The sequence below is a fragment of the Epargyreus clarus genome, unplaced genomic scaffold (assembly GCF_041222505.1).
Source record: "Epargyreus clarus isolate Ecla_fem2 unplaced genomic scaffold, WU_Ecla_fem_2.2 ptg000008l, whole genome shotgun sequence".
In the NCBI taxonomy this organism is placed as follows: domain Eukaryota; kingdom Metazoa; phylum Arthropoda; class Insecta; order Lepidoptera; family Hesperiidae; genus Epargyreus; species Epargyreus clarus.
The window spans coordinates 4,210,878-4,230,045 of NW_027332216.1; the positions used below are offsets into that span (position 1 = coordinate 4,210,878).

The window sequence follows — 19,168 nt, forward strand, 5'->3', positions numbered from 1 at the left end:
CAGCCATTTTAGAGATTAGCCAGAACACACAGACAGACAGACAGACAAAAATTGCAAAAAATGTTATTTTGGTGTATGTACCGTGTGTATATTCATATGCATGCAGTAAAAAACGGTTATTTCAATATTAAAAACAGACACTCCAATTTTATTTATATGTATAGATTAATTATAACTTGCTTTAATGATAAAGGGAAACATCGTTAGGAAACCTGAGAAGAGCATGCCTAAGAAATCTTTAAAAAAATCAAAGGTGTGTGAAGTCTACCAATTCGCACTTTGCCAACGCGGTGGACTATAGCCTAATCCTTCTCATTTTGAGAGGAGACCCGTGCCCAGCAGTGGGACAGTAATGGGTTGATGATGAAGTAAAAATAAAAAGCACTATGCACTAACACTAAAGAGACTCAAGAAACTCTTGAACATTTTAGGAGGTGGAATGGTATTTTAAAATGTGGATTGAATATGATAGAGCCTATAGAGAATTTGTAGTTTATTTGCGAAGACACCATCGCTACACCTATTTGTGCCTCATATTAGCAGTGTTAAGCGCTGCTGTGTTCTGGTTTGAAGGGTTTGGTAACGGACATACTTATTCGAGGCGTTCCAAGTTAGTCCTCAGGAGTAGTAAGGCTTCTGTGGCCGACCTCAAGTATGAATCTAATCTTATCTGGGGTAGATTACAGATGTTCATTGGCGAACCATATGTTAGTTTGCTATAAAAATAAGAGACATTAGTCCTATGTTATGGAGGACACAATGAAATACATATAAAGTAAAACAAATTGTCAGAATTTAAGTATTTTTTGTACAAGTAAAATACATTTTATTACTATTCGAAGTAACTTCAGATATTTGTTTATTTTTGTAAATATTGCTTTCGTTATATAATAATAACAATAAGTTATTGTGTACAGGTTATATTATAAGTACCTTTAATATTATTGAAAATAAATATTTTTGAAATTAATGTTTTTTTAATTAATCTAATTTAAGTTGTAGTGTTAACGTAATTGGGAGGTATTGAAATAAAACAACAATTGTTAAACAAAATAACATTGCTTTATGCATTCGAAGTACAAAATAATGTTGTAACACAACGAATAAATAACGTTAATTCATAAAATTCTAACATCACAATATAAATAATGCGCCTTACAGTGCATAATAATAAGCTTTCGAGATTCCAGGACTTATTGTAATATACTAAGATCTAATAGACTTGCTATAACTTGTGCAATCATTTTATGACGCGTCCACACGCTTGTCGACTTCAGAAATTCAAGTGTGGATGGAGGCTTTGCCCTGGTTTGAAAGGTTTGCAAGCGCCTGTAGGATAGCGTATAACGAGCCAAATGTTTGTAAAAGTTTGGAGTTTGCGGCAAACACCAAGCGTGAAGACGCGGTATTAATGTAGAAATCAAAAGATATTATATCGTATGTTCAGATTAAATACTAAATACATATATTTTTTTAAATGGTATAATCCAAAATGGCGTCTTCTGTACACTCTCTCTTATAAGTTATAGATAACGAGCGGGAAGGGAACAGAGATAAGAATAGATTACTATTTACTCTTTACAGAGATGTCGCAATTTTAGATTACAACCATTTTTGACAGAGGTTATAAATACATAGTACCTTGATGACATAGTATCAATATGTAGCCGAGCTAGATAATACGGCAAAAGATGGAATTATCCGTATAAATAAAAATCTGTTTTCTTGTTTCCAGATAAAATTATATTTTTTTTGTTATAATGAAGTAAAAAAAAAACAATTCTACACCATTTCAAACTTGAAAGTAATAAAACAAGATGGTACATGCCCTACTAAACATCCGGTAATAACCTCTCTATAAAGTTATCCATAAACAGTCAAGAATATGGCGTGCTTTATAAATGTTATAGTTTAAAAAAATTAAAGCTATTTTAGAGAATTAATCCGTAAGATATTGTTTGAACTTAACTGTTTTTCGAGCACTTACGTACCCGTTATTTTTTTGTGAATGCTACGTTAGATATATAACTAAATGATATCTACTGTAATCTACATACATTTACTATTGCGATCCAGTCCTAAATACAATATAGATAGTAGGTACAATTTTAACTCATATGTATTAAGAAGATAGTTGATTTAAAATATTAATAAGTAGCAAAATGAAAATCAAGAATACCACGTATTATACTTACACAAATTATTATATACATAGCAATATATAACAATGCTTCGCAGGTAAAATTATGTATAAATAATAAAATTGTACAATTTTATACATTTTGCTAACTAATTATACATTTCTAATTAAACATTTCAATAAACTCACAGCACCAACTTTCACAAACTCTATCTCACACTCAATTAATTAAAGTTTAATTATTTTATAATTATCTGTACTTCTACACTGGAATAACTATCTATTTTAACATAATGCTAAGAAGTTCTTAAAATATTTTTATGCATAGGTACGCTATAAGATAAACATTTAGTGGCTTAACTATGATTAAATAGCTAGAATTTTAGGATATTACACAGAAAGAAATTATTACGTATCTATCGTACATTAGCAAGTCTAATTATGGATCATTCACCCTTCTGAATAATTTAAAAAATAATATTTTGGACCATTAAATCATTATTAGGCCTAATATTACAATATTTCAAGTAATTTACGTCATATATTTTCCCTTCTGAATTGAAAAAAATCTATCTTTATCAAATTTCCATAGAAAATCTAGAACACTAAAGAATTTTAAAATTAAAAATTGCCAACAAAATATTACAATGTTGCCAACATAACCTTTACAAAATGGCGCCATTTCATTGCCGAGTTATTTTTGCACTTCATTTGCAAGCATTGTTTGAATTTTATGTAAGAGAGCGAAGATTACTTTCTTTTATAACCACCTCATTTGTCCGCATTCAAATATTTCAGTTTATTACGAACCATTTTGAAATAGTAAAATTTTCAGTGGATAAACGTGCGCCATTTAATTTCTTTGAGACTGAAATAATAACTGCAAAGTTGCAGGTCGTAATAATAAAAGACATCATAAAAAATTAAATCGCTTAAGATTTTATTGTATAGAAAAATTGAGTTTGATGACAATATACAATTGTAGGCATAGCGCATTTAAAAATTCACAATAGATTTACAATGTTCATATTTGAAAAGCTCAAGTGTAGCATAAAATATGCAATAAGACGTATTCAACAATTTTTATTCTTTTCATTAAAATGACATTATTTTTAGTATACGTTTAGAAATATTGTATAACCAAATGCATCTTTTAGAATTCAGTGACGTACAAACAAAAGATTTTACAATTACGAATAGATTTTTGCCACAACTTCAAGCGAGTTTTTATGACAATATTACGAGAGGATAAAATCTTGAACAAATTTATTTAATCATAACATTAATAGCAATGGACGGCAGTAAGCTTGGCGATGGCCTAAGCTAGATTTTATAAGCTTTGGGAGATTTATTTTAACATTTTAAAATCCTATAAATTAGGTATTCTTTCGTTTTAATTTTAACCATAACATTTTAAATTGGGTATTTTTAAGCAATTTTTTATAGGTAGGTATAGTGGTATAAAAGAAACTTATATTGTAATTTGTACCTAACCATAAAATTGTTTAAAAAGGATTGTGATTGCTGAGTCCTAAGTATGTAGGTAAAACTGCAAAAGCACGAGATATACCTACATTAAAAATGATGTTGGTGTTGCAATAAAAAAAACTATGGTCGCAATAGTGTAAGAATAGACAAGAATAAAATGTAAATGCACGTATATTATACTCACGTAAATTAAACGAAGTAGATACCTACATTACTATACGAATCATTAACCGATGTCAATTTGTTTCTTACTGTATGGTTCCATATATTGACATTTCCTGTTAGAACAATTTGTATTCTCAGTACCAATAATAATTGACCAATAATATACACACACTTGCCTTAAATGTTGTGTAATTTGTTTCCAGATAAATTATCCAGATGACTTGTTTTAAATTGTGTAAACGAATTTTGGTATTTAAACAAATAATTACTTAAATAAAATAATATGCAGATTTTGGAATATGGCGCTTTTGAATATAAAGGCAGTAAACAGATTCACAACAGCATAGACGAGATAGGGTTGTACCGCATTATTTTCGACAGTAAAATCCATAGCAGTGACGTAGTTGTTACAAGTACTACTCCTCCCCATCCCAGCTCTAAGGACCAGGATGTGGTGAACTCTCTCGCGGATAGCAGTGGAAGAGCGAGATGCCGAGGTCCGATGACACCATCACAGGTGTCATCGCCGTGAATACCGCGAGAAGACACACGTTGCACTCGCTTGAAGTGTATTATCATCAACGTGAACATTGCGAATAGACCTGTAATAAAAATAGTCATATCAAACCAATATTTTTTCCATCAATCTGGCGTATGCTCTAGATTTCCCCCAGTTATGGAGAGCCTTGTGCCCGACAGCAGGATCTTTTATCCTGCTCTTACAAACAAGTTTTTGAAATGTATATGGTAACATTTTCTAAAATTATAAAATACCTACACAAAGTATGTGTCCTCAGAATAGTTTTGCCAATTATACAAAAAATATTTTGTATAATTTTATTACTATAAATTTCATTTAAAAACTGGCCACTAAACGATACGAAATGCATAAATAGGTACAAATAAATAGTTTTGCTTAGGATTTTTCCCCACAATTCTGTAAATATCATTTGTCAAAATATAAAATAAAGAAAGAATTTAAGTATATTCTCATTTACTACCGGACCCGGCACACGTTGTGTTGCCACATAAATAAAAAATGTTAAGGGTGAACAACCCTTAACCCATTTAGGGGTATGAAAAATAGATAGTAGCCGATTCTCAGACCTACTGAATATGCATATAAAATTTGGTGAAAATCGGTAAAGCCGTTTCGGAGGAGTTCGGTAACTAACATTGTGACACGACAATTTTATATATAAGATTTATCCTATATTGCAACGTAGCAATAGTTTGTTAATTCCATTTCATGCCTACGTCATCATCCCATAAGAGATGACGGTTTATCGTAAAACTTTTATCGTCCTATTTAGATGCCGTCGTAAAGTAAGGACAGCTGTTTCATATTATGTTTCTGTGTTAGTGTTACGGAAATTGTATAGTCTAATAAAATGTCCTTGGTCTAATATTATGGCTACAGATTTACAGAAGTCCCATTTATTATATTGGTACCTACTATAACATTTTTACAAAACTCAATATGTATACTTAGTATGGGACCATCCTAGTCCTCAGGATTTTTTCTTTTTTATAATATAAGATTAACAGACGAGCATACAGTCTACCTGATGGTAAATGGCTACTGCCGCCCATGGACATCTGTAATCAACCCCAGACAGAGTTAGATATTCCGATCTGGGGTCGGATACAGATGCGCCGCTACCCCTGAGGACTAAAAGTATGTCTCCCTTACCATACCCTTTAAATAAATAGACTGCAGCGCTTAACACTGCTGTGATTAAGCGGAAATAGGTGTGGCGATACCGCTGGAGTCGAACCTCAAAGGGTTCTACAACCTTCAAGGACTCTACTCTATGGAATTAGTTACAGGTGTCCATTGACGACATTGACCAACTGACCCCGATAGAACACCCCATTTGATGTAAATTTGTAGGTTCTATTTAAAATAGGTAATTGTTACAGAACTTACCAGCTAAAAGGTACATTACACCCGTGATAAGTACCGCACTGATCTGATGCTTGCATACTCCGAAGATGCCAACGAGGGCGGCACTGCCCAGCACTATGAGGCACACCAGGGCGCACGAAATGGAAAGATTTTGCATACCTAGAAATTAATATTTCGTAGTAAAACGACTTATATTTTTGGCTGCCATTATAATAGTGTTTTTATTTCACTTACACTAATTTATTTTAGGAAATTATATGATGAAAATGTTCAAAATTCATTCATTTAATCAAATGTATTCAGTCATTTATATACTTTATGTACAATTTACAATGAGTCCACGACGAATTTTCTTATGGAAAACTAACTATTCCTTTTACCGACCCAATTAATTTTAAATGGTTTCATTAAGGCGGTACTGACACATTTATTAAGAAAAAATAAATAAACTGTAATGGTACTTACGATGTTGCCAGTCAGCCCTTGGCTCTTCATCATCACTATTTGCTAAATAATTTGTGCAAAGCGGCTGAGTCGGGAATCCAATTCGAGACAGTATTTCAATCTCCTCCTCTGAAAAAAGAATTTATTTTATAACACCGCATAGCTTGATTATGAAAATAAATAAATATGACAATATTTTATGTGAAGAAATGATTAAATATATTATAAGTACAGCTCCTGATACTGTGCTCTAGCATACATACAAATAAAACAATGAAAATCTATTCCACTATATGCCCAGAGACTACTCAAAAAGAGTAGGTAATTACTCGTATTTCTTTTAGAATTTCGATAATTGTATCTGTGTATCAAATTAAATCTATATACCAAATTTGTCGAATTTCATACTTAAATAATGTAAAAAAGCCATCACCAAAAAGATGCCTGCATAAAGAAGAAACTTCGTAAATAAAGCTACAAATAAAGTTTTTTAGGAAATCATGGCCGAAATCAGTTACCTTCCAACGACACGCACATAGTCCATATGCCGCCATTCATGGGCACTAAAAATGTACTAGCTCCACCACCTTTCCGACTGCTCGTGTCTTCAATCTGTAAAAGAATGTATTTTTATAGATGCATTGTATATTGAACTATTCTTGTGTAAATTCCTTTTATAGATTTCCACCCGATATAAATATCGGGTATAAGAAATGATGTATTTATTCTCATATTTTAGACGAATCCAACGACACATTTATATGCTAGACTTTTTCAAGAAATTTGAGATAAAGAATAAAAAAATTATAAATAAGTATTACCGTCCACAGTCGGGTAAAAGTCGGATAGATTGACTATGATTACCGAATGTTAATAGATTATTATACACATATTTAATTAATTTATTTGAAATACCTTTTTAATATAGAAACAGCATACGAGTATACAGTCCACGTACCGGTAATAATCGATAGTCACCACTATCACACATACATAACCTGAAGTCAGCCACAGATGCACACAATATAAACCTTAATTTAAAATATTAATAAAAAAACTAAATTTATAGGAATTAAGAAACAAAACTCCATTACGTATATAATGAAGTGCGTAAATGTAATGTTTCGTGTAATCTAGTTAAAGGTATGAAGAAGTCATCCAATTACTTAAATGGGTGTGATATTTGTTTATTCTCTGTTATAATCCTATAAATCTCAGGGTTAAGCAAATAATTTCATGATAAGAGAATATTACGCAGGCTAGGTAAATGATGTAGGAATGATGAATATAAATGATGCCGACAAGATTATTAAGGAGAATGTCTTGCGTAGCAACCGTAGCACTGCTACGCCATTCGTACCTACGTCAAATTGATTTAGTCCTCGAGATCTCGGGACCACAAGATCTCTACGACAAGTCTATCAGAATAATCTTATTTGATTTAGATCTATGTGCCTTTGAGATAGTGTACGCTTAAATCAGGAGTACCGCACATTTGCGTCACTAATCCATTCGAGGTAGTAAATGTTGTACTTAGCTAAAGGAATAGGTACGTACTTAAGATAATTTAATAACTAAATCCCTCGTACATCATTCATTCATGTTTACCTAAGTCTTTTTGTATAATATAGAATTAGTAGGCAAGCATACAGTCCACCTTCTGGGTGGTGGTACAGTTGGGCTTCTGTAATCAACTCCAGATATGATTAGATTCCTATCTGAGGTTGGACACAAAAGCGTTGCTACTCCTGAGGACTAAGTTGGAATGCCTCAGAAAATGATGTCTCTCTTACCACACCCTTCAAATCAGCACATAGTAGCAATTAACACTGCTGTTATGTGGCGGTGGTGCCTCCAAAATCGAAACACAAAGTGTTAAAAAACTCAAATGATTTCAATCTTAGACCGAAGACCTTAGATTCAAGGTTGTTACTTTATAATATATGCAGAATCAAGGTTGTGGGTTAATAAAATTTGCACTTTATTATAACTGCCGCTGCAAGCCTTGACCCGTTTACCGATAACATCGCTTTGAAATTGCTGTGTATCAATTAAGAGGCAATGAAAGGGTTAGCGGAAACAGCTGACGTGTTTCCTATGAATAATAGAAAAAAGTCACCTGCTTCGAATAGCTGCGATAAAGTGTTATATACATAGTAGATAAATATATTGACTTTGGGAGTGTTGATTGTAGTTGTGTTGATAATGCGCAATGGTTATGAAATATTTGTTCTTCGAAGGTAAAATTCTTTGTGATTCGACTCCGGAGGTACCACGGCGACACACACACACACTTATATTGTGAGCTTTGCTGTAGTCCGGTTTAAAATGTGTCTTAAGAGAAGCATACTTATCGGAGGCTTTAATATTCCTTCCTGAAAATTATAAATACTCACTTAAAATCATGTCTTTTAGATTTATTTTAACACGAATAATATAACGTTGTACTATTCAGACGCCCTAAAGTAAAAAATAATATGTAAGGTACATATTCTGATATAAAACTTGTATATTCAGCTTTCATTTCTTGCACTCTATCACAAGGTATGTTTTAATGACTTTAACATCAAGCTTTACATGCGGGTGGTTTACCGAAAGTTAATACTAGTTACCTAAATAACTGGATCTTAACGGTTCGTTGGCGAACAGCAGTGATAAAATGCGGGCAAACTTAATAAACCTCGTGGAATTTGTTCACTCAACTCTGATAAAAGAGAAGAAAAATGCGACGTTGAGGAATGACAACATTTTTCAATACCACGATGGAATTTATTATTACGATAAAGGAATAAATTCTGTGAAATGCGAACTTGACCAGCGTATCAAGGGTTCCAATAAGTTTTGATCGTTGAAAAATATATTTATTTAACGAAATACGCAATGTTTAGTGTATTTTTTCATATGGAACTAACAAAAAGTCGTGCAGTCCACTTGATAATAAGTGGCTACTGCCGCCCATAGACATCTGTAATCAACTTCTGATTAGCTGATTTAGACTAGAAAACGTTTTATCGCTTGTAAATTATAGTCGTAGCGGATCGAACTTTCTTATCTCACAAAATACCCTACCGAATAACTACGAAACTGATAATAAGTTTGACTGATAATAACGTTTGAACCCACAATGGGTAGAGAAAAGTGTATATGTAGTAATCTGTACAGGGGCTATCCCTATTAAATACTCGTATATACTAGTTCTTCGTGCAGCATTTACTTTTTCTATTGTCTATGGATAGATAGAGATTTATATGTTTGACATATTGTAGGTACACCACAGATATAACTAGAGAAAACAATTTGTGACCGACAGACAGGAACAACTGGTGTTTTCTATTAAACATACCTACGGAACTCCTGTAATAATTTAGCGAAAAATGTTTTATTGACGACATAAATTCAATATTTCAGAGGCGACGGATTAAAAGCCTTGTCTTGTATAATGGTTTCTTCCATCATTTTCTCTCGTCGCTTTTCTCCCGCTCGGATTTCAATCTTTTCATTTATTCAGCTAAATCAGTGACGGAGAATAACATTGACGGATTATATTTAGCTTTTGAAATATTGTTATAAACGCTGAAAAACACTTAGAAAACGCAGTCACGATTCATCTTAATTCATTTTGTTTCCGTAACGTTTTAACGTTTAACGTCTCTTATTTGAAAAAGTAAATCCTAACTAATATTATAAATGCAAATTTGAGTTTGTCTGTTTGCTACATTATCACGCCTTAACTACATAACCGATTACAACGAAATGTTATCACGTTGTCAGAGGTCACAGGTAAAAACTAAAACTACAACACCACCACACTATAGACAGAACAAATATTTTTTTTGATGTGAAACATCTATAGCCGCACGTAAAACCGATTTCTGGCGTGGCGACGCATGCCGTGGCGTCGCCACGCTATACGATGGTATATATATACAGTCTATATGCAGTAGTGTGTACGGTGTGGCGACGCGTCGCCATGCGCAATCGAATTCAATAAATAGTCATCGTTATCTGGAAAAAATCGTAATATTTTATTTTATCATTATGACATATTTAGTTCCTATCACAATATGTTCTTTTCTGCATATTACTTTTACAAAATAATGTCAATGTTTCACATCTGCCAGGCGTCCCGTGACGGCATTTTTTTTTATAAAAGAACATTTTATTTGTACTGTCTATAGTGTTTTATTTTTATACTTCAGTAGCACTACCATGAGTTGGCATAGAAACGCCACTAGAGAAATTGTAAATAGAAAACTATTGTCATTTTGCTAGTGAATAACATAACTACTATCGTTACGGTATTTCTTGACAACGTCTGTCAAATTAATGACTCATGGGACCGAATTTGTATGGCAAAAGATCATAATGACATTCGCTAGCGATTTGATTTCGATAGGTTTTTTACGTTACGAGTGGCTCACACTACGGAATTTAGTTCTACGAGTAACCACCAGAGGCGCTGTACAATTTTTCATACATTTATTTTACGCAGTCGCTAGCGAGTAATACTTTTGTAAACTCATGGTAGTGCTACAGTATACTGCGAGTACTTACGTTATATTTAACGTATAGAATTTTATATGGACGACGGTTAAATATACCAAAACATGGTAAGAATTTAGAAGATATTTTAGAAGACACAGAGTATTGGATGCGTATTTTTTCAAGATATACGAATTTAATCGAACCCGCATAAAACTCATAATATATATTTTTTTTTACTTCCTTTAGAGACGAGTGAGTCGATAAACCACTGTTTTATTTGACTTTAGCCAAACAGGCAGAGCAGCCATTAGCGAAAAACAATAGAGGAGTCCGCCAACACGTTTTCAAAGACAAAGAAGAACGCCTTGTTAAGATCTTTTTGTGCCCTTTTCGAAAACTACAAGGCAACGCTGAACTTTGCGATTCATCTTATCGATCAAATAATTTCTTTCTTTGCCAAGAGAATGGAAAATAACAAAAGTTGAAGGTGGTAGAACCCTTTGTGGTTCGACTCCGGCGGCACCACCGTCACACCTATTTCTACTTAATAACAGCAGTGTTAGGCGTTGCTGTGTTCCGGTTTGAAGGGTGTGGTAAGGGAGACAGACTTTTCCGAGGCGTTCCAGCTTAGTCCTCAGGGATAGCGGCGCATCTGTGGCCGACCTCAGGTAGGAATATCTAATCCTATCTGGGGCTGATTACAGATGTCCATGGGCGGCAGTAGTTACTTACCATCAAGTGGACTTCATGCTTGTCTGCTACTCTTATATTATAAAAAAAAATAGTTGTTGGTTATATAAATTTATTAGGCGGGAGAATTATCTCTTAATCGTTCGGTTGTGGCAAAGGCTGCTGTGTTCGGGTTTGTTGAGTGTGGTGGGGAAGACATATTTTTCGGAAACATTTCAGCTTAGTCCTCAGGGGTAACGGCGCATCTGTGGCCGACCTCAGATAAGAATCCAATCTTATTTTGGGTTGATTGTAGATGTCCATGGGCGGCAGGAGCCACTTGCCAACTGGGGGACTGCATGCTCGTCTGCTACACCTACATTATAGAAAATTACGCTTCTTTGTTATTATACATGCAAGTATTAAATTATGTACTGACATAATCTCCGGAGTTTACACTGATATTTTGAGACAGTAGTATTATTTTAATATTTCATCAATATGAATTACCTCAGCACCTACTTATGTTATACTTATGTATACCACGTTACGATACGTAAGCTAATATGAGTATCTATTGAAGTGAGTGTAAGATATGAAGGTCCCTCGCAAATGACATAACAATCTCCTGGGACGCAGGGCTGAGGGCCTAGTAACTTGAGACCCGAATGTCAATCGTAATTTGCCGCGTCTACGTGACACGGACATTGTGTTGACATTTCAATATAGTATTTTGCTGATAATGTCAATGTGTATTTTCGCGTGAATGACTCCTTTACTAAGTAATAACTTATCTGGTCACTGCCGTTTATTTATATCTGTAACTTATAACTCCATTTTATAGAATAGGACAATGTACAGGCGTATTTATCTGAACTTTGAAGCTAATCATAAATGTGTTGCCACTGTTTAGGACGTGCCAACTTAATCCCTTTTCCGAAAACTAATTTTAAATTACTTATTTTAGTGCCTACTTGTCAGCTCTAAGACATTATTTATTGGTTTATTATTGTTTAGAGGTTTATCGACAAATATGTTAACTTTTTTGCTTTGAGCTTTGATGAACTACGAAGAATTCTACTTGGACCATATTTCACTTTGTAATATTTTTTATAAGTCATGTCTTCACGGCCTTAGACTCTCTCCTTTCGGCCAGAATATTAATGCTCTGTGGTCTGTACGCTGCAGATTAATAAACACTATCACTATTGTTTACGATTTCATTCCCATAAACAAAGTAAGTACGTCCTTACTACTAACGAACTCGGTAACTTGTTAGCTCGAAATTTGTCGTTAATTCCGTAACCTTTATAAAACGGGCTGAGACCGCAAAGTGAAGTCCAATTAGAGCGAAGTACGTGCGAGTTGTTAAAATGCTAATGTGAGAGCCTGGAAAATCAAGTCTGTGCTCCTTTACCTAGCTTTAATTAACCATAGATATCTTTGCTTTGTCTATAACCTAAATTGGTTGTAGTGAAGCATAATCTATAATGCTGGAAACATTACTCATTGTAAATATGTAGTAAAATATTAAGTGAATAAATAATTAGTTTATTTTTTCGTCGCCACGAAATGTAGACAAGGCTGTGTACATAATTTATCATTGGTACGATAGTTTGGAATGAAATTAAAGACGGGAATGTCAGCAACGGTTATTGGCGGGATTTTATGTAAACGCATAGATAAATAAAGATATCTCGCCGCCTTGTAATTGAAGTAAGCCATTAAATGACTTAAATGGCTGACGAGTCTGTCAGCCGTTCAATGGCTGTCATGGTGTAATTTACGCGGAACAATGCCAACATGCGAAGTTAAGATACGAAATCGAAAAAAAAGTGCGAAGAAATATCGTTTCATTCGTAAATGATCTAAAATCTACATTTTTTAAATATTTTTCAAACACAAAAATAGATGACAGTGACAATTGTCAAAAGGTTACATTTCTTGTTAGGAGCGAGTAATCTTTACTAATCTATGGATATAATAGGATGTAAACTATGGATATAATAGTTACTCATGTGACTTAAATAATTATGACATTAAGCTTGGTATTTATTTACACACGCACACGTGCAACTTATATAGTTGCTCTTTCATCCTTCTCTGAGCAGGGTAAGGGATAGGGTTGGCGACTGTCCCAAGAGAAGTGATTCATCCTGTATTTAGGTTCTTACAAGATTGAGTCCCGATAGTTGAACAAAACGCTAATTGGCCCTTTTTATTGGCATAGTTGTACCATATATCAACCAATTTCAACATGTACTTATTAAACTTTCAGCCTTTCAGTAGAACAATTCGTGAATGGATTTATATATCTTTCCTCTAGGGTGTAGTGACGTCACATTAAAAAATATGAACATGAATATGGTTGTTATTGTTGTTAACACATATATTGAAGATGCTTTAGGAGCGCAGTGGAACTAATTTTAATAATCCACTTATGTCCCAACGTTTGTTTATATCTGTATTTGGAATTGGCAATTTTAATTAAATACTGAAGGTGAGGCTGAATAGTGTCTGTAGTTATTTTTATTTATGTATATCATGCCAGTTACATTCCGTATATATCACTCGCATTGATTGTAAAAATCCGCCCAATCTGTGCTGTAGGCAACCCTACTCCCTATCTACCTTTGAATAAAAAATGTAATATGATTTATAATCACAACCCTCTTTATTCTGAACAGATTTTGCTCTAGAGTATCCACAGAGCCTCACCGGGTCAAGGACTCTCCAATCACGTATCCAGTAATGAATAGAATCACACGTTTCACAGAATCTAGGTAAAATAGGTCATAACAAACCAAGAGTAGTATTTTGAAATGTATGTACTTGAGAATTAATGAAGTGCGAAACTGAATATTTATTTAGCGAAAAAAAAATGAGAACATGGAGCTGTAGTAATGAAGTGAGATGTTCAAAATATAAAAAAAATATCTAGGTATTTTTTGTTTGTCCCTGTAGTTCCGGGACCAGAATAGGGGTACGGTATTCCCTGGCTGTCGTAAGAGGCGACTAAAAGAGGGCTTCTGGGGTTGTGGGCGGCAAGAGTGGGAGCTCGAACCGCGCGGCCAGCGGTCCCGGGAAGGACGGCGGTATGTGTGCTCGCATACCGTCTTACGCACCAGACGGAGTGGCGAGCGTCAAGCTCACCTGGCCGGAGCCCGACGGGGCAACGCGCTAAGAGGACTCCGGTTGCGTTCCTTTGGAGATCCCGGAGCGCTCTACGCAGCGCCGAGGACAGCCATCGGGGCTTTAGTGCGGCAAGAATCACACAGCTCTGTGTCGCTCCCACGGCACCGGGTACCTTTTGAAGGTTTCCCCCTCGATAACAAAAAAAAAAAGGTATTTTTTGTCGGTAGTCATTCTTAAAGATAGATATTATACATTAAGTAGTGATTAAGTTGAAAACGTAACTTTCTATAAGTAAGTATTCTGAATATAGAAATGAATCGCGTCGCCATAGTAAATTGTATGACTTCATCTGTTAGCAACAACTTCAGAGCGGGTCAGCAGTTTGGCGGGGACTATGCCTACCTATTTTCGAGTATTCTAGGCATTCCAGATTTTAAACACTTTTGTTTTGTCATTTGTAAATGTGACATGAATAATTAATTAAATAATAAATTGTTGTTGTGTAAATAAAGTTAGCCAGTGATTAGTGATTACCTAATAACGGTACGTCGCTAAATACTGCAAGTGGTGTACGTAATCCTCTTGCTAATTCCACCCTAAAAAGGCTTGCGTGCTAAGCAAAAATACGTCAAGGTGACTTAGTAAATGTAATTCTAAGTCCGTGCCGTTAATATGCAAAAACTTCGCTTTCGTTATTATGAAATTGCTTTTTTATACGGCCAAGTGTTCAGGGTCGTATTCGAATGAAGTTACTGAGGTCATTATACAATTACGTCATATACCTTTATATACCTAGACACCTATTATCTTTTAACACTATTTCTACCTGTAAGAAAAAGTTAAGGGCTACCGAGTTTTGGTTTGAAGGATTTGGTAAGGGATAAAAGAGACGTTCCAATTTTATCATATCTATGCCTAACGACGCCTATCTATCCTATCGCCTATCTATCTATGCCTATCTTTGCGTTATCTAACGATGCATTTGTCGTTATTTGTTATGCCACGATGACAATTTGGGGCTGTTAATTATCACTTATATTAGTTAAGTCAATTACGCTACTTCATGGCTAGATAAAGATTCAAACCTGTTCTACATGATGAAAATATAATCTTGGAACAAGATGCTTCAATGACTGACTGACTCTTTCATATTTTAATGATGAAACTTGTTTCAATTAATCTGCTTTAAATGAAAAATAAGTAAATTAAACTTAGTTTGAATAATTAAGACAAATCATTAATTGCTCGTATAATTCTTTGAATCCAAATCCTACAAATTCGAACTATTTTGATTCGGGTGCACGGCCGATTTTATATTTGTCGATATGTAGGTACGTTATTAAAATCATTATAACGAGTTCATTTACAACGTTGGGGTGTAATCTTGTTATATTTCTGAAGTACACTTGTATTATTCGCATAAACAATGTTCGCTTCACTAGAAATTATTGGTGTCTGTTAGCAATATATTCAAATTATTTAATTATAGTATTGTTTTATTTATTATTTTGTGTTATATTCATGATGTGTGATTTTTATAATAATAAGTGCCCATTTATATAGTCATTGGCTGTATGGGTTATACGATTGTGTGCATTAGCATAAAACAAGAAAAAGAACGCGCTTGTATTTTACGCGGGAATAATAAAAGTTGTAAATTGAATCAAGAAAATAGTTTGTTTTATTAGTGTCCAACATTTTTACCTTTCATTTTTGTAACATTGTTATTATTTTGTTACGTAGAGAAGTTTACAATTACAATTAATGTAGAAAATGAGTCATTCTACAATCTTCTCAATGATGAAATTATGGTTTTTTTTATGTTAAGTCAATTTCTCTACTTTCAAAGACATGCCATTTATTTTCTATTTATGTGTCTATGTGAGGCACGGATTAAGAAACTCGAAAGAAAGTAGAGTGATAAATGCGAAATAGAAATAACGATCCATAGGTATATATTATATATAGAGGTAGAAAAATTGAATAAGCCATACATTTAGCCATAACCATAAGAGTACCGTAATCAAGTAGAGAATACATAGATGGGAAATAGAGAAGAGAAAAACCTAGAGGGATCTTTAGAACGGATAAATCAAAAGGGATGTGTAGAGGGATTTTCATTTTATCCCTCGAAACATTTCTATTCAGGCTTACCCAAGTTTGACGTCAGTAACTGTGATACGTTGGCGGGGGCGTTAAATTTATTCAGATATAATAATGAAATTCATGCTGTATAATTTTAGATGGAAATGCTTTTTACCGAGAAATGTTTTGACGGAAAAAAGTAAGCTTGCTTTTCACACTTTGCCGAATAATTTAATTTATGCTTAGAGTAAGGTTGAGGGTGTTTTTTATGGAACTTACGTTTTATTTAGGACATAAAATGTTAACTTTTCTTGTGTGTATATATTTAGATTTTATAAGTAGGTGTATACACAATAGTTATTTATTGACGCCCTTTAGAAATAGTAAATGTGAATGTATGTATGTAGGTACTTTTAAAGTTTAAAAAATGCTATTTTGTGCCAATCTATATTTGAAGTGTGGTAGGCAAAAGTTGGTTAAGGTGTGTTGTTTCCAACGGGGATTATATTTTTATTATAAAATTTCAAAAATAAATTTTGTTAAATTGTTAAACAAATTTAAGTATTAAGCTTAACAATAAACCTTTTAATAACACCACAGCGGCGGAAGCTCGGTAACAACAAATTATTGTAAATCCTTGGTACACATTATACTTAAAAAAACATTACTTACGCATTCGGAAGCGAGTAATGCCCAGTGATATGGTAGTAATAAGTTGACGACGAATAATTATGCTTCCAAAACATTTATTCCCACAATTAAAAATTAGGCCAGCCGTAACGATAACAATCAAGCGACGAGTTTCAAGCACTCTACAATTTTCACAGTAAATTAGTTATTCTCCAGGCGCCTGTAATTAAGCTTTTCACTAATGATTACAAGGACAATTACGTGTAACAATTACATTGTTCCAAGTTTTCGCCATATCACTAATTGATTCCCTTGATGAAGGTAGGTGAATCCGCTTGTGAATAGAAAAATAATGAGCATTGGATTACTATGAGTAACTCGCTAATGGATTACTGGAATTCATCCTTTGGGGTGAAAGGCGAAAGCTAAAGGTCGTGTTCAACTCCGTAATGCTTGGTTCATTGTATGAAATGTTACTTGTTGTATTAAAGGAATTTGCGGTACCGCGGCTTTACTTTGATGTTAGGAGAATGGAATGTGTGTTTGTATTCGACTGCAGTTTGACTGCAATGACGAGGGTATAGCCCACATTGCAGAAGATACACTGACTTTTGGAGGATACATAAATAAAATATCATTGCACAAATGTCTAGTATATTTTAAGTAACAAGGGTTATAAATGTGAGGTATCATATATTTACTTTAATCAGAAACGAGGTAAGTGCTGGAGGAAAAGGGAGGATGTTTGTTTAAAAATGTTGTGAGAAGATTGCGATAAAATAGAAAATATGTCACTCCTGGGGATAAACATTACATATGCAAATTCATTACATATGCAAGGTAGACGGCATGCATGAGTGTGCCATGACGACATGAACGATTCAAAGAAGAACAGGGGAATGAATTTGATTTGATGGTAGTAGAACCCTTTCTGGTTCGACTTCGGCGACACCACAGTCACACCTATTTCTGCCTCACCACAGCAGTGTTAAACGCTGCTATGTTCTGGCTTGAAGGGAGTGGTAAGGGAGATATAGTTTTCCGAGGCGTTCCAGCTTACTCCTCAGGGGTATCGGCGCGTTTGTGGCCGACCTCGGATAGGAAATAATGCTTTCTGGGGTTGATTACAAATGTCCATGGGCGGCAGTAGCCACTTCCCATCAGGTAGATTGCATGCTCGTCTGCTACTCCTATATCATAAAAAACAAGTATTTAGCAGTTACCTTAGCAAGTTTCTCGTCGAGTAGCCACTGGAGAGCTGTGTTGGAGGCGTTGGCAAGCGCGGCGAGAGCAGCCCGCTCCCACACCACGTGCTCCCAGTGGTCCGTCATGATTGCAGCGCACAGCATCGCCGACGAACAACTGGAACAAATACAGGTGATCATCGTCATGATCATCATATTAACCCTTATTAGTACCACTGATAGCCAACAACAAAATATAACAACTAACAAGCGATTTATGTTCGAACGTTTTCAGTTTTCATGGGTACAGGTGTAACACATATCTGTTTCCATGTCTATTTCACCTTCCTGTTCTCTTAGGTGGAGGTTTAGGCAGTAGTCAATCATGCTGCTTAAGTTCAGAAAGGTTGACTTCACAAACCTTTAAGACTGTTTGGCGAACTCGGATGTGTAAGTTTCACCATGAGATTATTAATTAAACACACTATAACTGAAAAATTTGAAGTGTATATCCCGGATTTGAACCCCGTAATTCCCTCGTGAGAGGGATTTAAAATCTAATCCATCACTGAAGTTTTTAAGAAATATGTTGAACAATAATTTTAAAATTTTGCTCAAGTCTACGAAAATTTAAATTATTCTTGTAAAACAGACATGAGAATGGAAAACATATTTACATCAAAGGTTGCGGTTGAGGAAAATATATTTGAATCGCTTTTCAGGTAATGTACGATATGTCGGGTTAAGTAGGGCTGCGCTCAAATAGCCAGCACTTTATTTGATGGACGACCGCTAGTGGCGTTGGAGTTTACTTACTGCGAAATAAGGCTGCCT

General features: G+C 34.5%; 2 protein-coding genes across 2 annotated transcripts in view; one reads left to right on the plus strand and one right to left on the minus strand.

Annotated features, from left to right (window-relative positions):
- Nucleotides 1–19,168, plus strand: part of Nasp (Nuclear autoantigenic sperm protein) — a 186,609-nt gene that overhangs the window by 120,482 nt on the left and 46,959 nt on the right. The gene's annotated exons all lie outside the window — the stretch shown is intronic.
- The window catches only part of LOC140743992 (uncharacterized), a 45,624-nt gene continuing 30,510 nt past the window's right edge, over nucleotides 4,055–19,168 (minus strand). The window contains exons 3-7 of the mRNA XM_073075427.1: nucleotides 18,374–18,512; nucleotides 6,665–6,758; nucleotides 6,168–6,275; nucleotides 5,724–5,861; nucleotides 4,055–4,395 (exon numbers count right to left, since the gene is read on the minus strand). Coding sequence (XP_072931528.1) covers nucleotides 4,127–4,395; nucleotides 5,724–5,861; nucleotides 6,168–6,275; nucleotides 6,665–6,758; nucleotides 18,374–18,512 — 748 coding nt within the window. The 3' untranslated portion in view covers nucleotides 4,055–4,126. The remainder of the gene's footprint in view (nucleotides 4,396–5,723; nucleotides 5,862–6,167; nucleotides 6,276–6,664; nucleotides 6,759–18,373; nucleotides 18,513–19,168) is intronic.